Source organism: Lucilia sericata, unplaced genomic scaffold (genome assembly GCF_015586225.1).
Source record: "Lucilia sericata isolate MDLA Ls3-8-SP2 unplaced genomic scaffold, ASM1558622v1 Contig002696F_arrow, whole genome shotgun sequence".
NCBI classification, from domain to species: Eukaryota; Metazoa; Arthropoda; class Insecta; order Diptera; family Calliphoridae; genus Lucilia; species Lucilia sericata.
In genome coordinates this window covers 2,755-23,810 of record NW_023996422.1, presented here as the reverse complement: position 1 = coordinate 23,810, position 21,056 = coordinate 2,755, and the positions used below count along the sequence as shown (strand labels likewise).

The 21,056-nt window shown below is 31.9% G+C and overlaps 2 protein-coding genes across 5 annotated transcripts; one reads left to right on the top strand and one right to left on the bottom strand.

Annotated features, from left to right (window-relative positions):
- Positions 1-3,296: 3,296 nt before the first annotated feature.
- On the bottom strand, positions 3,297-5,045 carry LOC119614212. The gene is made up of 3 exons (XM_037970343.1): positions 4,718-5,045; positions 4,490-4,646; positions 3,297-3,713 (listed from the first exon to the last, which is right to left on the bottom strand). The coding sequence occupies exons 1-3, from the start codon at positions 4,851-4,853 to the stop codon at positions 3,392-3,394; spliced, it is 615 nt and encodes a 204-aa protein (XP_037826271.1). The 5' UTR covers positions 4,854-5,045; the 3' UTR covers positions 3,297-3,391.
- A 2,507-nt stretch (positions 5,046-7,552) lies between these two features.
- On the top strand, positions 7,553-19,861 carry LOC119614215. 4 transcript variants are annotated; one of them, XR_005232312.1, is made up of 7 exons: positions 7,561-7,894; positions 7,977-8,133; positions 13,583-13,918; positions 14,654-14,986; positions 15,094-15,310; positions 18,960-19,292; positions 19,403-19,861. XR_005232312.1 is itself a non-coding variant. In XM_037970349.1 (6 exons), the coding sequence occupies exons 3-6, from the start codon at positions 13,760-13,762 to the stop codon at positions 19,445-19,447; spliced, it is 870 nt and encodes a 289-aa protein (XP_037826277.1). In that variant the 5' UTR covers positions 7,561-7,894; positions 7,977-8,133; positions 13,583-13,759; the 3' UTR covers positions 19,448-19,861. The 4 variants fall into 4 exon arrangements, 3 of the variants coding, with proteins under 3 accessions (XP_037826275.1, XP_037826277.1, XP_037826276.1); XM_037970349.1 differs by lacking the exon at positions 15,094-15,310; XM_037970347.1 differs by lacking the exon at positions 15,094-15,310 and having other exon boundaries at positions 7,553-7,894; positions 18,960-19,861.
- Positions 19,862-21,056: the final 1,195 nt, after the last annotated feature.

Sequence of the window (21,056 nt, the reverse complement as noted above, 5' to 3'; positions counted from 1 at the left end):
GTTATAGTCTAGTCATTAGTATAGTCTCTAGTCTAGTCTATAGTCTCGTCTATAGTCTAGTCTATAGTCCTAGGTCTATAGTCATAGTCTATTAGTCTAGTCTACTATAGTCTAGTCTATAGTCTAGTCTATAGTCTAGTCTATAGTCTAGTCTATAGTCTGGTCTATAGTCTAGGCTATAGTCTAGTCTATAGTCTAGTCTATAGTCTAGTCTATAGTCTAGTCTATAGTCTAGTCTATAGTCTAGTCTATAGTCTAGTCTATAGTCTAGTCTATAGTCTAGTCTATAGTCTAGTCTATAGTCTAGTCTATAGTCTAGTCTATAGTCTAGTCTATAGTCTAGTCTATAGTCTAGTCTATAGTCTAGTCTATAGTCTAGTCTATAGTCTAGTCTATAGTCTAGTCTATAGTCTAGTCTATAGTCTAGTCTATAGTCTAGTCTATAGTCTAGTCTATAGTCTAGTCTATAGTCTAGTCTATAGTCTAGTCTATAGTCTAGTCTATAGTCTAGTCTATAGTCTAGTCTATAGTCTAGTCTATAGTCTAGTCTATAGTCTAGTCTATAGTCTAGTCTATAGTCTAGTCTATAGTCTGGTCTATAGTCTAGGCTATAGTCTAGTCTATAGTCTAGTCTATAGTCTGGTCTATAGTCTAGTCTATAGTCTAGTCTATAGTCTAGTCTATAGTCTAGTCTATAGTCTAGTCTATAGTCTAGTCTATAGTCTAGTCTATAGTCTAGTCTATAGTCTAGTCTATAGTCTAGTCTATAGTCTAGTCTATAGTCTAGTCTATAGTCTAGTCTATAGTCTAGTCTATAGTCTAGTCTATAGTCTAGTCTATAGTCTAGTCTATAGTCTAGTCTATAGTCTAGTCTATAGTCTAGTCTATAGTCTAGTCTACAGTCTAGTCTATAGTCTGGTCTATAGTCTGGTCTATAGTCAGGTCTATTGTATAGTCAATAGTCTAGTCTATAGTTCAGTTCTAGTTCAGTTCTAGTTCGGCTCTAGTTCAGTTCTAGTTCAGTTCTAGTTCGGCTCTAGTTCAGTTCTAGTTCAGTTCTAGTTCAGTTCTAGTTCAGTTCTAGTTCAGTTCTAGTTCAGTTCTAGTTCAGTCTAGTTCAGTTCTAGTTCAGTTCTAGTTCAGTTCTAGTTCAGTTCTAGTTCAGTTCTAGTTCAGTTCTAGTTCAGTTCTAGTTCAGTTCTAGTTCAGTTCTAGTTCAGTTCTAGTTCAGTTCTAGTTCAGTCTAGTTCAGTTCTAGTTCAGTTCTAGTTCAGTTCTAGTTCAGTTCAGTACTAGTTCAGTTCAGTTCTAGTTCAGTTCTAGTTCAGTTCTAGTTCAGTTCTAGTTCAGTTCTAGTTCAGTTCTAGTTCAGTTCTAGTTCAGTTCTAGTTCAGTTCTAGTTCAGTTCTAGTTCAGTTCTAGTTCAGTTCTAGTTCAGTTCTAGTTCAGTTCTAGTTCAGTTCTAGTTCAGTTCTAGTTCAGTTCTAGTTCAGTTCTAGTTCAGTTCTAGTTCAGTTCTAGTTCAGTTCTAGTTCAGTTCTAGTTCAGTTCTAGTTCAGTTCTAGTTCAGTTCTAATTCAGTTCTAGTTCAGTTCTAGTTCAGTTCTAGTCCAGTTCTAGTTCAGTTCTAGTTCAGTTCTAGTTCAGTTCTATTCAGTTCTAGTTCATTCTAGTTCAGTTCTAGTTCAGTTCTAGTTCAGTTCTAGTTCAGTTCTAGTTCAGTTCTAGTTCAGTTCTAGTTCAGTTCTAAGTTCAGTTCTAGTTCAGTTCTAGTCAGTTCTAGTTCCGTTCTAGTTCAGTTCTAGTTCAGTTCTAGTTCAGTTTAGTTCAGTTCTAGTTCAGTTCCGTTCTAGTTCAGTTTCTAGTTCAAGTTCTAGTTCAGTTCTAGTTCAGTTCTAGTTCAGTTCTAGTTCAGTTCTAGTTCAGTTTCAGTCAGTCTAGTCAGTTCTAGTTCAGTTCTAGTTCAGTTCTAGTTCAGTTCTAGTTCAGTTATAGTTCATTTAGTTCAGTTCTAGTTCAGTTCTAGTTCAGTTCTAGTTCAGTTCTAGTTCAGTTCTAGTTCAGTCCTAGTTCAGTTCTAGTTCAGTTCTACGTTCAGTTCGTAGTTCAGTTCTAGTCGTCTAGTCAGTTTCTAGTTCAGTTCTAGTTCCGTTCTAGTTCAGTTCTAGTTCAGTTCTAGTTCAGTTCTAGTTCAGTTCTAGTTCAGTTCTAGTTCAGTCAGTTCTAGTTCAGTTCTAGTTCAGTTCTAGTTCAGTTCTAGTTCAGTTCTAGTTCAGTTCTAGTTCAGTTCTAGTTCAGTTCTAGTTCAGTTCTAGTTCAGTTCTAGTTCAGTTCTAGTTCAGTTCTAGTTCAGTTCTAGTCAGTTCTAGTTCAGTTCTAGTTCAGTTCTAGTTCAGTTATAGTTCAGTTCTAGTTCAGTTCTAGTTCAGTTCTAGTTCAGTTCTAGTTCAGTTCTAGTTCAGTTCTAGTCATAGTCTTCTAGTTCAGTTCTAGTTCAGTTTAGTTCAGGTTCTAGTTCAGTTCTAGTTCAGTTCTAGTTCAGTTCTAGTTCAGTTCTAGTTCAGTTCTAGTTCAGTTCTAGTTCAGTTCTAGTTCAGTTCTAGTTCAGTTCTAGTTCAGTTCTAGTCAGTTCTAGTTCAGTTCTAGTTCAGTTCTAGTTCAGTTCTAGTTCAGTTCTAGTTCAGTTCTAGTTCAGTTTCTAGTTCAGTTCAGTTCTAGTTGTCTAGTTCGTTCTAGTTCAGTTCTAGTTCAGTTTCTAGTTCGTTCGTTCAGTTCTAGTTCCAGTCTGTTCAGTTCTAGTTCAGTTCTAGTTCAGTTCTAGTTCAGTTCTAGTTCAGTTCTAGTCATTTCTGTTCAGTTCTAGTTCAGTTCTAGTCAGTTCTAGTTCAGTTCTAGTTCAGTTCTAGTTCAGTTCTAGTTCAGTTCTAGTTCAGTTCTAGTTCAGTTCTAGTTCAGTTCTAGTTCAGTTCTAGTTCAGTTCTAGTTCAGTTCTAGTTCAGTTCTAGTTCAGTTCTAGTTCAGTTCTAGTTCAGTTCTAGTTCAGTTCTAGTTCAGTTCTAGTTCAGTCTAGTTCAGTTCTGGTGCAGTTCTATGCTTCCAAAGGCTTTAAATGATATCACCCTCGCCGCAACAAGTGTTTAAAAAATGCACCCATAAAAATATAATATTTGTGGTTATGAATTTATAAGAAATAATCCATATGAATTGTCTTGAAGATAAATTTTGCAAATAAACCATTCTTACCTTAAACAAAATTAACAAATATTTCCTTAAAGAGCATAATCTTTTAAAAATAAATGTAAAAAAAAAACAATTGTTTGTTTTTTAACGGACTTTGGTCGATTTGGTGGACCGATCCATAACAAATTTAGCATAAAAAATGTTTATTTAATTAATAATAATTATATCTGCGTTTCGAAAACTCATTCAACTTTTTATTTACCAGTACAGACACTGCATGGTGTATACTTTCTTTTTCCATCCCATTCAAGCCTGAATCATTAATTTTATTTGCAAGAAGCATAAAGAACTCACTTGTATAGGTTGCAGTTGCATTGGTAGGCGAACATGTGTTGTAGGATTTTTTGTCCGTATTATCAAATAGGTTTCCGAAAGATGGACAAAGCAAAGTTGTAGGATATAATGAACCAGATGTTTCTTCTCTTCGCCTTTTTAAGGCGGGCGAATGTGTGTGGCCAAAGCTTTGATTTGATCTAAAAATGTATATTAATAATTATATATAATTTCAATTACAATTTCTTTAAATATTTTGAACATATCTTTCAAAATTATGAGACAACTGTTTCGTGCCTTTTTAAAATTCAGTCCTTTTTGGGTTTAAGGGGAGAAAATTGTATTTTTTGTACTTTTTTTAGCACATTAAGAAAACTTTTTCGATTTATTGACGTATACCTATTAAATTACGGACTAAATGTGAAGTGTATTTGTTGATACAAAATATTGGCTATTTCACTGTAGAGGAAAAAAGTACCAAAAAGGGAAAAAAAGGGCAAATTCAATTTTATTCAAACACATTGAGCCAATTTTTATAAAATTAAAAAAAATAGTTATTTTCTTCACAGAAAATAAGCTATTGGTATGTTATTTTGGAATTCGGGTACTAAGCCATATATACAACCAAATTCAGATAAATTGTTTGGTACTTTTTGAAAACATAATTTTTCTGGAACAAATGAATGCAGCTTTGTAGCGTTTGAGTTTTATCTGTGATCTAAATATAGATTTAAAAACATTGTATTTTGAAAACTTAATTCTTGAAAAGTCTACTCCTGGACGAAAAGGGGAAAATTTTTGGTACTTTTTGTATTTTCTTTAATATTTAACCCAGAAACATAAAATTTAACATAACTAAATGAAAATCTATCAGAGGTGACTCATTGGTACCTTCTTCAAATGGTACTTTTTGTATGTTTTATAATATGAAGCCTATAACATAAAAATATAAAATTTAACAAGTATTATTACTCACTCCTGTATATTTAGAAATTTGTCCAAAAATGTTAATTTTTGTGCGTATTTATATGGTTGTGACAATGTTTGACGGCTCCCAGATGGCAAGACTTCTTTCATTTTATATCTTCTATAATTATCTCTTAAATTTTTCCATCTTTGTTTAGCTAGCTCAACTTTATACATAAAACATGTGAAAGAAAATATTAAAAAAAAACATAATTTTTTTTAAAAACTTAATACTTACCTGGCACTCCAACATTTCGTGCAACTAGTCGCCACATTTCGTCTTTGAGCCTAACTTTTCTGTAATCTTCAGATTGCATATCATATAAAGCCTCATATTTTTGAACTTCTTTAATAAGTTTTTCATCTATATCCATTTTATTCTTTCAATTAAAATTTTAATTTATTTTAAAAAATAAATGAGTTTCTTATGACTTAGAACAGAAATATTATGATAACGAAAATATCGGGAATATGTTAACAGAATATAAACACTAAATTGACATTAATAAAAATACTTGCTCCCGGCAAATGCGATAGCTAACCGAGCAGTGTCTAAATAAAACTGAGACTCAATAGTACTGAATAACAAATAAAAGTAATACGTATACATATAAAGCTATACATACATATATGTAAATAATTTTATAGTACATTTGTATGTATATTCAAATATTTGAAATTAAAAGTTTTTACTTATACATATGAAAAACTCTCTATCTGTTTGTTATACCCTACGCCACTATAGTGGGAAGGGTATTATGCATTTGTGCTGATGTTTGTAACACCCAAAAATATTGCTCCTACACCCACCTTAAAGTATACCAATCACTTTCTGAGTCGGTTTAGCTATGTCTGTCTGTCTGTTTGTTTGTCTTTCTGTCTGTCTTTCTGTCTGTCTGTCTGTCTGTCTGTCTGTCTATCTATCTGTCTATCTATCTGTCTGTCTGTCTGTCTGTCTGTCTGTCCATGTAACCTTGTGTGCACTCTACAGGTTGGAAATTTGGCACATACTCTCTCTTGACCCAAGGACGAAGCCCATTGAAAATGGGTTAAAATCGGTCCATTATTTCGTATAGCCCCCATACACCGTACCCCTCGAATAGGGCTTTTGAGGCTCATAATATGTTAAATGTATGTGTATGTGATGTATGTATGTATGTATGTATGTATGTATGGTATGTATGTATGTATGTATGTATGTATGTATGTATGTATGTATTATGTAATGTATGTATGTATGTATGTATGTATGTATGTATGTATGTATGTATGTATGTATGTATGTATGTATGTATGTATGTATGTATGTATGTATGTTATGTATGTATGTATGTATGTATGTATGTATGTATGTATGTATGTATGTATGTATGTATGTATGTATGTATGTATGTATGTATGTATGTATGTATGTATGTATGTATGTATGTATGTATGTATGTATGTATGTATGTATGTATGTATGTATGTATGTATGTATGTATGTATGTATGTATGTATGTATGTATGTATGTATGTATGTATGTATGTATGTATGTATGTATGATGTATGTATGTATGTATGTATGTATGTATGTATGTATGTATGTATGTATGTATGTATGTATGTATGTATGTATGTATGTAGTATGTATGTATGTATGTATGTATGTATGTATGTATGTATGTATGTATGTATGTATGTATGTATGTATGTATGTATGTATGTATGTATGTTATGTATGTATGTATGTATGTATGTATGTAGTATGTATGTATGTATGTATGTATGTATGTGTATGTATGTATGTATGTATGTAGTATGTATGTATGTATGATGTATGTATGTATGTATGTATGTATGTATGTATGTATGTATGTCTGTATGTATGTAGTAGTTGTATGTATGTATGTATGTATGTATGTATGTATGTATGTATGTATGTATGTATGTATGTATGTATGTATGTATGTCTGTATGTATGATGTATGTATGTATGTATGTATGTATGTATGTACTGTATGTATGTAGTATGTATGTATGTATGTATGTCTGTATGTATGTATGTATGTATGTGCTGTATGTATGTATGTATGTATCTATGTATGTATGTATGTAGTAATATCAACAAATATTCAATATAAAATATTTTATTTAACATATAAAAAGTATTTTATTCCAAAAAGGGGTGATTTTCACACACACCCACACACTCCAAACACAATTAAACACAAAAAAAACAAGTAAAAAAGTATAGTCGGGCGTGACCGACCACATGATACCCTACACCAGTTATGAGTATATCTAAAATGTGTATTAATTTTATAAATAAAGTATTTATGTTGGATTTTTCCTTAATTTCGATATATTTTTGATGAAAAATGATTTTCTGATGGACGCTATATATGGGAGCTAGGGTCAATCCTAACAAACATTGGTGGAGGGATTTTTGTTGACATTAAGTTAATTATACAGAATTTCATTGAAATAAAGGTGTTTCTAAGGGAATTAACGACGTTCAATCATTTTCTGAGGAGACTTTGCAAGGGGGGGCTAGGGTTAAATAAAGGACCGCTCATTACGAAATTTTGCAGTATCATTTATGTTGGTATAAAACGTAGTTGTGCCTATTTTGGTAGGGATATTCAAATATTTGGCACAATTATGAGCTCAAATCCCAATTTAGGGGGTCCAGTTATATGGGGGCTAGGTGAAATAATGGACCGATATTAACCAAAATCAATAGTGTTCGTCCTTGTAATGTGTGTAGCAAATTTCATTCAATTATCTTCAAAATTGCGTCCTGTAGTTTTATTACAAAGTTCAGATGGACAGACAGACGGACAGACAGACAGACGGACAGAAATACAGGCAGACAGACAGACACACGGACAGATAGGACCATTATTTCTATGCGTTACAAACATCAGCACAAATCCAATATACCCTCCCCACTAAAGTGGTGTAGGGTATAACAAACAATAATTTTGATAGTTTTGTTTTTTTTTTTTATTCTCATTTTCTATTTCTCTTCATTTTCGTATGCCAAATTTGAATATTTTTCAACTTATGTACTTCGTGCACAAGTTTGGCATATTGATTGTGACCGCTCTCATTGAAACACATATTTAGTTGTTTCGGATGTTTAAAATCTGAAATTTACCAAATCATATTCCCGCTTTTTTGTTTTGTTCGTGTCATTGAGTTTAATAAAACACTTTGCTTAACATAGCCTCTCATCGCTTTACGTTTTATAAAATAAATTAATATATTTATTAAAAAAAAAAAATAAAAAAATGGATAGAATATGTGAACAAATTATTGAAGAAGTTGAAAAATATGAAATTTTATATAATAATCAATCTGGAGATTCCAAAACAATTAAGATCAGACGCAAAAATTGGAAAAAAGTTGCAAAAAAAATTAACATGAGAGGTAAGTACTATTCCGTATTAAACAATTTTATTAGTTTTTAAATGTATTTGATTATTTTTACATATTTTATATACATTTAAAGTTGATTTTGTAAAAAAAAGATGGCGAAGTTTGAGAAGTTCCTATAGAAGATATAAAAAGCTAAAAGACATGACATCTGGGAGTCGAAAAACAAAACTAGTGCCATATAAATTCGCCGAAAGCTTATCATTTTTGGACCAGTTTCTAAATACACAAACGTGAGTAATAAAAATTTAAAATATTTAATATACATATGTGTGTATGTTTGTGTTCGGGGATTCACAAATCAATATTTCAAACGGAACTATAAATATATTATATAGCAAAACATAACAAACAACAACAAGAACGCCAAACAAAACAAAACGCAAACAAGTAAGAAAGTATAGTCGGGCGTGGCCGACCATATGATACCCTACACCAGTTATGAATATTAAATGTGATTTATTTTTCATAATAAAGCATTTATCTTCAATATTCCCTTGTTCCGATACATTTAAGCAATTTATGGATGAAAAACTAATTTTCTGAAAGAGGCTTTATATGGGGGCTAGGGGCAAATATGGACCAAGCCCGATAAAATTTTGTGAATATATTTATATTGACATAATATTTATTGTGCTGAATTTCATCGCGATATTTGTGTTTATAAGCTAATTTGGGACATTTAAGTAATTTTCTGAAGGGGACTTTGTATGGGAGCTAGGGTCAAATGTGGCCCGATCTTTATGAAATTTGGCAGAGTCATCAAGACTTCTATAAAACTTAGTTGTGCCGTATTTTATCGATATATCTGTATATTTAACATAATTATGAGCTCAGAAGCCCTTTTCGTGGGGTTCTGTTCTATGGGGGCTAGGTGAAATAATGGACCGATCTTAACCATTTTCAAAAATTGCGACCTGTAGCTTGCGCACAAGGTTTACATGGACAGCCAGCCAGCCAGCCAGACGGACGGACGGACGGACGGACATAGCTTAATCGACTCAGAAAACGATTCTAAGCCGATTGGTATACTTTAAGGTGGGTCTAGGACGAATATTTTTGTATGTTACAAACATCAGCACAAATCCAATATACCCTCCCCACTAAAGTGGTGTAGGGTATAAAAAAAACCAAAATACGAAAAGCAATGAGACCAGCACACATCCAAACATACATACATATGTACGTTTTTTCCAAGAATTATAGAAACATAGATTACGCATTCAGTATGTAAAAATATTTAAGCAAAACATAAACAAAGTGACATTTTTGGAAAATAACAAGTTAGAGTGCTATATTCGGCTGAGCCGAATCTTAAATACCCTCCACCAGCTTGTAGATATAAGTTTTCTCATGTCTTAAATAGAAAAATCCCAAGATTTAAACAGCTTAAATCTATTACAATTCCAAGATTTATTGAACATTACTAACGCCATTTTCTTTTATATTTTTATAGGGCCTTAGATATGCTTTAGCGATATTTAGTAATTTGTATGTGTGTGAAAGATTTAAGGATTTTCAAAATACATATATACACTAATTGATAATGCAACTAGTTAATTACGGCTAAAGTGCTTTTAGGGGCAGGACCTAGTATGGGAGATATGACCAATTATAGACCGATCGTAAAAAATTCTTTAAGCAAAATTGTGTACATTAAAGCTATATTTCAGTCAAAATTTGTATCTATATCGTAATTTTGTAATAAGTTATGAGCGTTTATTATGGGACCGACCGCACCCAAGTTATGAACCGATCGTGAAAAAAAATCTGGAAATAGAATTTTTGTATACAAAACTAACATTTATGCCAAATTTTGTATCAATAGCTTTATTTGGTAAAGAGTAATGTGCGTTTAAGAGATTTTCGTAAAAGGACCTTGTTTGGGAGCTATGACCAATTATGTATATATATATATAGACAAAATTTCAAAATTCTGTATCTATATCATTATTTGGTAATGAATATTGTGCATTTAAGTGATTTTCTGGAGGAGACCTAGTATGAGAGAGTACAACAATTGTATAGGTTAATTTATGTATATTTTTGCTAAATGTATGGATATCAATATTTGGTAATGAGTTATGTGCGTTTAAGTGATTTTCGGGAGGGAACCTTGTATGAGAGCTAAGACCAAGAATGGACCAATCATGAAAAAATTTTGAAATAACATTTAAGTGCACAAAAATAATTTTTATGCCAAATATTTTATGGGTTATAAGGTAATGAGCTACGTGCCTTTAAATGTGTTTTTTCTGAAAGGGACCTTGTATCGGAGCTATGATCATTTATGGACTGATAGGAAAATAATTTCACAGTAATATTTCTGTGCATATAAGCAATACTTGTACCAAATTTCATATGGATATCTTAATTTTGTAATGAGTTATATGCGTTTAAGTAATTTTCGGGAGGGGACCTTGTATGGGAGCTATGACCAATTATGGACCGATCGAAAAAAATTCTTAGTAATATTTCTATACAGATAGGCAATATGTGTACCAAATTATACATGGTTATCTTAATTCAGTAATGAGTTATGCGCGTTTAAGTGATTTTCGGGAGGGGACCTTGTAAGGGAGCTATGACCAATTATGGACCGATCGGAAAAAAATTTCTCAGTAATATTTCTGTACAGCAATACTTGTATCAAATTTTATATGGATATCTTTATTAAGTAATGAATTATGCGCGCTTAAGTGATTTTCGGGAGGGGACCTTGTATGGGAGCTATGACCAATTATGGACCGATCCAAAAAATTTTGTCTCTGAATGAATTCTATTGATATAAGATTTTAATTTGTAAAATTTTGTGAAGATATCAACATTGTGACGGAAGTTATTAGCAAAAAACCCATTTTCCGGGAATATGTACTTTTGTATGGGAGGTATATGAAATTGTGGACCGATTTTAGCAATTTCCAACAGGGATCAAGTTCTCGTGTAGAAACTTATTCGTGGTGATTTTTCATGAATTTATCTTGCATAATTTTCGCGAAAATTGCATCCGAATGTGTAAAAATGCTTATTTTTTTCGAGGTTGTTTTAAATTTTGATTCATAACTTTTCCCGGTATGAACCGATTTGGCTCATTTTCAATACCAAACTGCCTAGGACAACAATGAATATTCTCGGTGAATTTGGTGTACTTCCTTTGCTTAGTTTTAACGTGAGCGTGTTTTAGGCAGACAGACGGACATAGCTAAATCGACTCAGAATTTGATAAGGACCCAGAATATATATACTTTGTTGGGTCTCAGATGAATATTTCTTGGTGTTACACATGGAATGACAAAGTTATATATACCCTCTATCACCACTGATGGTGGTGGAGGGTATATAAAAAACAAAAACTTATCCATTGCTTCCGAATGGAAGCGTCCGTCGGAAATAAAAAACAAATTTCGCACCCTTGGAGTTGTTGGTGGTGCTTTTTGCAATTTTTCACCGCGCATTACTTTAATTTTTTTTAATTTTTACAAAAAAAAGGTTTTTTTTTTAATGTTATTCACACGTCAATCATTTTATTTGCTGACATGACGTAGCTCAACGAACACCTGTTGTTCTAAATTAAAAAAAAAGCAACTATGTTGTTGTTGCTTTTTTATCAAGATTTTAAATAGAAATCTTCTCGAAAGCATGTCTGACAGTATTATTCAAGATTTGCATCCCAAAGATGTCGGAGAAAATTAATTTCAACAGACAGACGGACATGGCTTATTCGATTACACTATCTATATGGATCCGGAATAACAAACTCATATGTATGTATATAACCTTTTCACGAAAGTGAAGAGTATACAATTTTTTATCAAAATGAATGTTTTCATTTCTTATAAACCTTGGTACTTGCGACTTGTTTCTGGTATTATTTGCGGTTCGCCATAGTAGTTAGTTAGTCAGTAGTAGTTAGTTAGTTAGGTTAGTAGTTAGTTAGTTAGTTAGTAGTTAGTAGTTAGTTAGTTAGTTAGTTAGTTAGTAGTTAGTTAGTTAGTAGTTAGTTAGTTCGTTAGTAGTAGTAGTTAGTAGTAGTTAGTTAGTTAGTTAGTTAGTTAGTTAGTTAGTTAGTTAGGTAGTTAGTTAGTTTAGTTAGTTAGTTAGTTAGTAGTTAGTTAGGTTAGTTAGTAGTTAGTTAGTTAGTAGTTAGTTAGTTAGTAGTTAGTTAGTTAGTTAGTTAGTTAGTAGTTAGTTAGTTAGTTAGAGTTAGTTAGTTAGTTAGTTAGTAGTTAGTATTAGTTAGTTAGTTAGTTAGTTAGTTAGTTAGTTAGTAGTTAGTTTAGTTAGTTAGTTAGTTAGTTAGTTAGTAGTTAGTTAGTTAGTTAGTTAGTTAGTTAGTTAGTTAGTTAGTTAGTTAGTTAGTAGTTAGTTAGTTAGTTAGTAGTTAGTTAGTTAGTTAGTTAGTTAGTTTAGTTAGTTAGTTAGTTAGTTAGTTAGTTAGTTAGTTAGTTAGTTAGTTAGTTAGTTAGTTAGTAGTTGTTAGTTAGTTAGTTAGTTAGTAGTTAGTTAGTTAGTTAGTTAGTTAGTTAGTTAGTTAGTAGTTAGTTAGTTAGTTAGTTAGTTAGTTAGTTAGTAGTTAGTTAGTTAGTTAGTTAGTAGTTAGTAGTTAGTTCGTTAGTAGTTAGTTAGTTAGTTAGTTAGTTAGTTAGTAGTTAGTAGTTAGTTAGTTAGTTAGTTAGTTAGTTAGTTAGTGTAGTTAGTTAGTTAGTTAGTTAGTAGTTAGTTAGTTAGTTAGTTAGTTAGTAGTTAGTTAGTTAGTTAGTTAGTTAGTTAGTTAGTTAGTTTAGTTAGTTGTAGTTAGTTAGTTAGTAGTTAGTTAGTTAGTTAGTTAGTTAGTTAGTTAGTAGTTAGTTAGTAGTTAGTTAGTTAGTAGTTAGTTAGTTAGTTAGTAGTAGTTAGTTAGTTAGTTAGTTAGTTAGTTCGTTAGTAGTAGTTAGTTAGTTAGTTAGTTAGTTAGTTAGTTAGTTAGTTAGTTAGTTAGTTAGTTAGTTAGTTAGTTAGTTAGTTAGTTAGTTCGTTAGTTAGGTAGTTAGTTAGTTAGTAGTAGTTAGTTAGTTAGTTAGTTACGTTAGTTAGTTAGTTGTTAGTTAGTTAGTTAGTTAGTTAGTTAGTAGTTAGTTAGTAGTTAGTTAGTTAGTTAGTTAGTTAGTAGTTAGTTAGTTAGTTAGTTAGTAGTTAGTTAGTTAGTAGTTAGTTAGTTAGTAGTTAGTTAGTTAGTTAGTAGTTAGTTAGTTAGTTAGTTAGTTAGTTAGTTAGTTAGTAGTTAGTTAGTTAGTTAGTTAGTTAGTTAGTTAGTAGTAGTTAGTAGTTAGTTAGTTAGTTAGTTAGTAGTTAGTTAGTAGTAGTTAGTTAGTTAGTTAGTTAGTAGTAGTTAGTTGAGTTAGTTAGTTCTTAGTTAGTTAGTTAGTTAGTTAGTTAGTTAGTTAGTAGTTAGTTAGTTAGTAGTTAGTTAGTTAGTTAGTTAGTTAGTTAGTTAGTTAGTAGTTAGTTAGTAGTTAGTAGTTAGTTAGTTAGTTAGTTAGTTAGTTAGTTAGTAGTTAGTAGTTAGTTAGTTAGTTAGTTAGTTAGTTAGTTAGTTAGTAGTTAGTTAGTTAGTTAGTCGGAAGGCCGAAATCAAACAAATATTTTTAAGTGTGAAAAATAATTCCTGTTTTTATTAATATTGTTTTTTATGTCAAATCATAGATCCAAGAAGAAAGATTCAACTCCTCAGAACGTAAATAACTCTGGCCATGATTTCCAACAACAAACACACGCACGATTCCGGAAATTGATCTTACAAATGATTCATCTGCTTCATCTTTTTTCAATAGCAACATATATAACAGTGACCATGATTCCAGCAACAACAACAACACACCCATGCCTACGGAAATTGATCTTATAAGTGATTCATCTGCTTCATCTTCTTTCAATAGCAACATAAATAACAGTGACCATGATTCCAGCAACAACAACAACACACCCATGCATATCGAAAAAAGGACTAGAAAGGATTCATCCGTTCCTCTCGCAAGCAACGTAAATATAACTCTCCTCCCAAAAAAGCGTTGCACAGTGGTATAGAAATACAAAAATGAGGAAAATAATTCTGTAAATTCTAAACGGTTTGTCGTCCGATTCTAATGAAATTTTACAAACGTAAAGAGCAAGTGTTGACGAGTTTAGTTAGTTTTTCAATTTGGACCACATGGGCCTACCAGGGGCGTAGTCAGAGGTCCGCTAAGTAAGTCACCTCGGGTATGATAAATTTGTAATTTTTTCTTCATTTCTGTTCCGATTGAAGATAGTATCCCTCGACGAATCTCTTACAGCTTAGGAGATATTCGCATTTGAAAACTCAAATTTAAAATTTTATTAAAATCGGATAAACCATTTAAAAGTAACATAATCATTCCCCTCTTTCTTTATTTCTATACCACTGTGCGTTGGATTTGTATGTGCTCGACACTTTGTTGTTGGTTTATGGAGCTGTAATCGTACAAATCCGAAGAATTTGAAAATTTTGTGGGCATAAAAAATATCCATTTTGTTTGGATAATTCTCTTTGGAAAGATTTGGTCGAAATTTTAAGAAAATATAATTTTAATGACACAATTTTGGAAGAATTTAAAAAAGTCCCATCACTTACGCAATTTTATATTTCTGGAACGGTATTCCGTTATCCGATTTATCCGATGAACAAAAATCCAAGCAAAATTCATATTTTTTTGAGCACTTCTAGTGAACGCACATTTGAAAATTTTCTCATTTCAGTTAAAAACAGATCGTAGTGAATACTTAACACGGGCATTTATCAAAATTTTGAAGGAAGAAACTGCCATTTGGAAAACTGATACTGAGCAATACAAAGATCCAAATGAAAGAAAAAAGTCGTGGAAAAGTCTTTTGGCAAAATATAGAAAGATCGATAAAAATACGAGAATGGAAAGGGTTCAAAAGAAATATAACGTAATTCTAAATGCTTATAAAAGCGAACTAGAAAAAGTCCATACAAATGAGAATCTGGTACCAACATTGTCGTACTTTGAACATATAAATTTTTTGCGTAATTATTTGAATGACCTACTTAAAAAAGAAAGTCAAGATGTAAGTATTGTTAAATATTGTGATATACATATACATGTGACCACAAAAAGTCGATATTGGAATCTTGTTCGTCTTAATCCTACAAAATGATTCATTCTCTTTTCCAGATATTGAGATTGAGCCGAAATTTGAGCTCAATTAATAGACGTTAACACGTGCCGCTAGTCACTCAAAGTTTGAAAAATCCTACATATGAAGCTATAACTCCAGAACAGTAGACTAGTATCTCAAAACAAAGCTAATATTCTATCTGGCAAGGGGAATCATAATGTGGGATTAAGACGAACAATATTCCGACATTTTTTTCTCTACATATAATATCCGGTCAGTCTAAAATACATACATATATATTTAAGTACATATTTATTTCTTAATGTTTCTGGGCACACAAATTAATAGTTGATCGTAATATCCACTATTCTGTGAGCACTTGAAAATCTATAATTAAAATTCTGCTCTTCAGTGATTAAATTAGGACTTCTGTAAGGTTTCATTAGATTCTTCAGCAAACTAGAGGCTGCTTACATCATTCTCGTCATATTTTAGTTTCAATTATGACTGTTAAAAAACCCCAGCATCATAGGATCTTCTGTATCCACGTCTATAATACTACATAAAATTTAAGTTCCTTTTATATTAAAATAGTAAGAGCCAGATTTCATAGTTTAGTCTATAATCTAGTCTAAAGTCTAGTCTATAGTCTAGTCTATAGTCTAGTCTATAGTCTAGTCTATAGTCTAGTCTATAGTCTAGTCTATAGTCTAGTCTATAGTCTAGTCTATAGTCTATAGTCTAGTCTAAGTCTAGTCTATAGTCTAGTCTATAGTCTAGTCTATAGTCTAGTCTCTAGTCTAGTATATAGTCTAGTCTATAGTCTAGTCTATAGTCTAGTCTCTAGTCTAGTATATAGTCTAGTCTATAGTCTAGTCTATAGTCTAGTCTATAGTCTAGTCTATAGTCTAGTCTATAGTCTAGTCTATAGTCTAGTCTATAGTCTAGTCTATAGTCTAGTCTATAGTCTAGTCTATAGTCTAGTCTATAGTCTAGTCTATAGTCTAGTCTATAGTCTAGTCTATAGTCTAGTCTATAGTCTAGTCTATAGTCTAGTCTATAGTCTAGTCTATAGTCTAGTCTATAGTCTAGTCTATAGTCTAGTCTATAGTCTAGTCTATAGTCTAGTCTATGTCTAGTCTATAGTCTAGTCTATAGTCTAGTCTATAGTCTAGTCTATAGTCTAGTCTATAGTCTAGTCTATAGTCTAGTCTATAGTCTAGTCTATAGTCTAGTCTATAGTCTAGTCTATAGTCTAGTCTATAGTCTAGTCTATAGTCTAGTCTATAGTCTAGTCTATAGTCTAGTCTATAGTCTAGTCTATAGTCTAGTCTATAGTCTAGTCTATAGTCTAGTCTATAGTCTAGTCTATAGTCTAGTCTATAGTCTAGTCTATAGTTAGTCTATAGTAGTCTATAGTCTAGTATAGTCTAGTTATAGTCTAGTCTATAGTCTAGTCTATAGTCCTAGTTTATAGTTTAGTCCTATAGTCTAGTCTATAGTCTAGTCTATAGTCTAGTTTATAGTCTAGTCTACAGTCTAGTCTAGTCTATAGTCGAGTCTAGTCTATAGTCGAGTCTAGTCTATAGTCGAGTCTATGTCTAGTCTATAGTGTAGTCTATAGTCTAGTCTAGTCTATAGTCGAGTCTATAGTCTAGTCTATAGTCTAGTCTATAGTCTAGTCTATAGTCTAGTCTATAGTCTAGTTTATAGTTTAGTCTATAGTCTAGTCTATAGTCTAGTCTATAGTCTAGTTTATAGTCTAGTCTACAGTCTAGTCTAGTCTATAGTCGATCTAGTCTATAGTCGAGTCTAGGCTATAGTCTAGTCTATAGTGTAGTCTATAGTCTAGTCTAGTCTATAGTGTAGTCTATAGTCTAGTCTATAGTCTAGTCTATAGTCTAGTCGATAGTCTAGTCTATAGTCTAGTCGATAGTCTAGTCTATAGTCTAGTCTATAGTCTAGTCTATAGTCTAGTCGATAGTCTAGTCTATAGTCTAATCTATAGTCCAGTGTAGATTCTAGTCTATAGTCTTGTCTTGTGTAGCTTATAGTCTAGTCTAGTCTATAGTCTAGTCTATAGTCTAGTCTATAGTTAGTCTATAGTCTAGTCTATAGTCTAGTCTATAGTCTAGTCTATAGTCTAGTCTATAGTCTAGTCTATAGTCTAGTCTATAGTCTAGTCTATAGTCTAGTCTATAGTCTAGTCTATAGTCTAGTCTATAGTCTAGTCTATAGTCTAGTCTATAGTCTAGTCTAGTCTAGTCTATAGTCTAGTCTATAGTCTAGTCTATAGTCTAGTCTATAGTCTAGTCTATAGTCTAGTCTATAGTCTAGTCTATAGTCTAGTCTATAGTCTAGTCTATCTAGTCTATAGTCTAGTCTTAGTCTAGTCTATAGTCTAGTCTATAGTCTAGTCTATAGTCCTAGTCTATAGTCTAGTCTATAGTCTAGTCTATAGTCTAGTTATAGTCTAGTCTATAGTCTAGTCTATAGTCCTAGTCTATTAGTCTAGTCTATTAGTCTAGTCTATAGTCTAGTCTATAGTCTAGTCTATAGTCTAGTCTATAGTCTAGTCTATAGTCTAGTCTATAGTCTAGTCTATAGTCTAGTCTATAGTCTAGTCTATGTCTAGTCTATAGTCTAGTCTACTAGTCTAGTCTATAGTCCTAGTCTATAGTCTAGTCTATAGTCTAGTCTATAGTCTAGTTCTATAGTCTAGTCTATAGTCTAGTCTATAGTCTAGTCTATAGTCTAGTCTATAGTCTAGTCTATAGTCCTAGCTATAGTCTAGTCTATAGTCTAGTCTATAGTCTAGTCTAGTCTAGTCTATAGTCTAGTCTATAGTCTAGTCTATAGTCTAGTCTATAGTCTAGTCTATAGTCTAGTCTATAGTCTAGTCTATAGTCTAGTCTATAGTCTAGTCTATAGTCTAGTCTATAGTCTAGTCTATAGTCTAGTCTATAGTCTAGTCTATAGTCTAGTCTATAGTCTAGTCTATAGTCTAGTCTATAGTCTAGTCTATAGTCTAGTCTATAGTCTAGTCTATAGTCTAGTCTATAGTCTAGTCTATAGTCTAGTCTATAGTCTAGTCTATAGTCTAGTCTATAATATAGCCTATAGCCTATAGTCTATAGTCTAGTCTATAGTCCATAGTCTATAGTCTAGTCTATAGTCTAGTCTATAGTCTAGTCTATAGTCTAGTCTATAGTCTAGTCTATAGTCTAGTCTATAGTCTAGTCCATAGTCTAGTCTATAGTCTAGTCTATAGTCTAGTCTATAGTCTAGTCTATAATCTAGTCTATAGTCTAGTCTATAGTCTAGCTAGTCTATAGTCTAGTCTATAGCTAGTCTATAGTCTAGTCTATAGTCTAGTCTATAGTCTAGTCTATAGTCTAGTCTATATTCTAGTCTATAGTCTAGTCTATAGTCTAGTCTATAGTCTAGTCTATAGTCTATTCTATTCATGATATGTTTGTATGATAAATTTGTAATTTTTTCTTCATTTCTGTTCCGATTGAAGATAGTATCCCTCGACGAATCTCTTACAGCTTAGGAGATATTCGCATTTGAAAACTCAAATTTAAAATTTTATTAAATCGGATAAACCATTTAAAAGTAACATAATCATTCCCCTCTTTCTTTATTTCTATACCACTGTGCGTTGGATTGTATGTGCTCGACACTTTGTTGTTGGTTTATGGAGCTGTAATCGTACAATCCGAAGAATTTGAAAATTTTGTGGGCATAAAAAAATATCCATTTTGTTTGGATAATTCTCTTTGGAAAGATTTGGTCGAATTTTGAGAAAATATAACACAATTTTGGAAGAATTTAAAAAAGTCGCATCACTTACGCAATTTTATATTTCTGGAACGGTATTCCGTTATCCGAAACACATTTGAAAATTTTCTCATTTCAGTTAAAAACAGATCGTAGTGAATACTTAACACGGGCATTTATCGAAATTTTGAAGGAAGAAACTGCCATTTGGAAAACTGATACTGAGCAATACAAAGATCCAAATGAAAGAAAAAAGTCGTGGGAAAGTCTTTTGGCAAAATATAGAAAGATCGATAAAAATACGAGAATGGAAAGGGTTCAAAAGAAATATAACGTAATTCTAAATGCTTATAAAAGCGAACTAGAAAAAGTCCATACAAATGAGAATCTGGTACCAACATTGTCGTACTTTGAACATATAAATTTTTTGCGTAATTATTTGAATGACCTACTTAAAAAAGAAAGTCAAGATGTAAGTATTGTTAAATATTTTGATATACATATACATAGTGTGACCGCAAAAAGTCGGTATTGGAATCTTGTTCGTCTTAATCCTACAAAATGATTCATTCTCTTTTCCAGATATTGAGATTGAGCCGAAATTTGAGCTCGATTAACAGACGTTAACACGTGCCGCTAGTCACTCAAAGTTTGAAAAATCCTACATATGAAGTTATAACTCCAGAACAGTAAACTAGTATCTCAAAACAAAGCTAATATTCTATTTGGCAAAGGGAATCATAATGTGGGATTAAGACGAACAATATTCCGACATTTTTTTCTCTACATATAATATCCGGTCAGTCTAAAATACATACATATATATTTATGTACATATTTATTTCTTAATGTTCTAGTCTAGTCCATGATACAACCATAGAAAGGTAGAATCAGTAGGGAGAGTTGTCAATTCTCTGCCTTGTTAAGTCAAACAAAAAGAACTATAAAGAGAAAAACTTAAAACTCTTCAAATGAAAACCACGAAAAATACCATAAAATGATTCTTGAACGGCACACGCAAACAGCATTCCACACTTCTGTATCCTGTTTTTGATTTTTATTGGTTTACAATCTTTTTGATTCAAATTATTCAATTTTATTTTCTTAACAAAATTTTTCAATAATTTTTATTTGATGTTTTTCTTTATATTTTTTAATTTTCTTTTTTGTGACAATTCAAGGCATGTAAAATTGAGAACGTACTTTTCTACTAATTCTACCTATTATTGTTTTATTATGGTCTAGTCTATAGTCTAGTCTATAGTCTAGTCTATAATCTAGTCTATAGTCTAGGTCTATAGTCTAGTCTATAGCCTAGTCTATAGTCTAGTCTATCGTCTAGTCTATAGTCTAGTCTATAGTCTAGTCTATAGTCTAGTCTATAGTCTAGTCTATAGTTCTAGCTATAGTCTAGTCTATAGTCTAGTCTATAGTCTAGTCTATAGTCTAGTCTATAGTCTAGTCTATAGTCTAGTCTATAGTCTAGTCTATAGTCTAGTCTATAGCTAGTCTATAGTCTAGTCTATAGTCTAGTCTATAGTCTAGTCTATAGTCTAGTCTATAGTCTAGTCTATAGTCTAGTCTATAGTCTAGTCTATAGTCTAGTCTATAGTCTAGTCTATAGTCTAGTCTATAGTCTAGTCTATAGTCTAGTCTATAGTCTAGTCTATAGTCTAGTCTATAGTCTAGTCTATAGTCTAGTCTATAGTATAGTCTATAGTCTAGTCTATAGTCTAGTCATAGGTCTAGTCATAGTCTAGTCTAGTAGTCTAGTCTATAGTCTAGTCTATAGTCTACTCTATAGTCTAGTCTATAGTCTAGTCTATAGTCTACGTCTATAGTCTAGTCTATAGTCAGTCTATAGTCTAGTCTATAGTCAGTCTATAGTCTAGTCTATAGTCTAGTCTATAGTCTAGTCTATAGTCTAGTCTATAGTCTAGTCTATAGTCTAGTCTATAGTCTAGTCTATAGTCTAGTCTAGTCTATAGTCTAGTCTATAGTCTAATCTATTGTCTAGTCTATAGTCCTAGTCTATAGTCTTGTCTATAGTCTAGTCTAGTCTACAGTCTATTCTATATTCTAGTCTATAGTCTAGTCTATAGTCTAGTCTAGTCTAGTCTATAGTTTAGTCTATAGTTTAGTCTATAGTCTAGTCTTTAGTCTAGTCTATAGTCTAGTCTATAGTCTAGTCTATAGTCTAGTCTATAGTCTAGTCTATAGTCTAGTCTATAGTCTA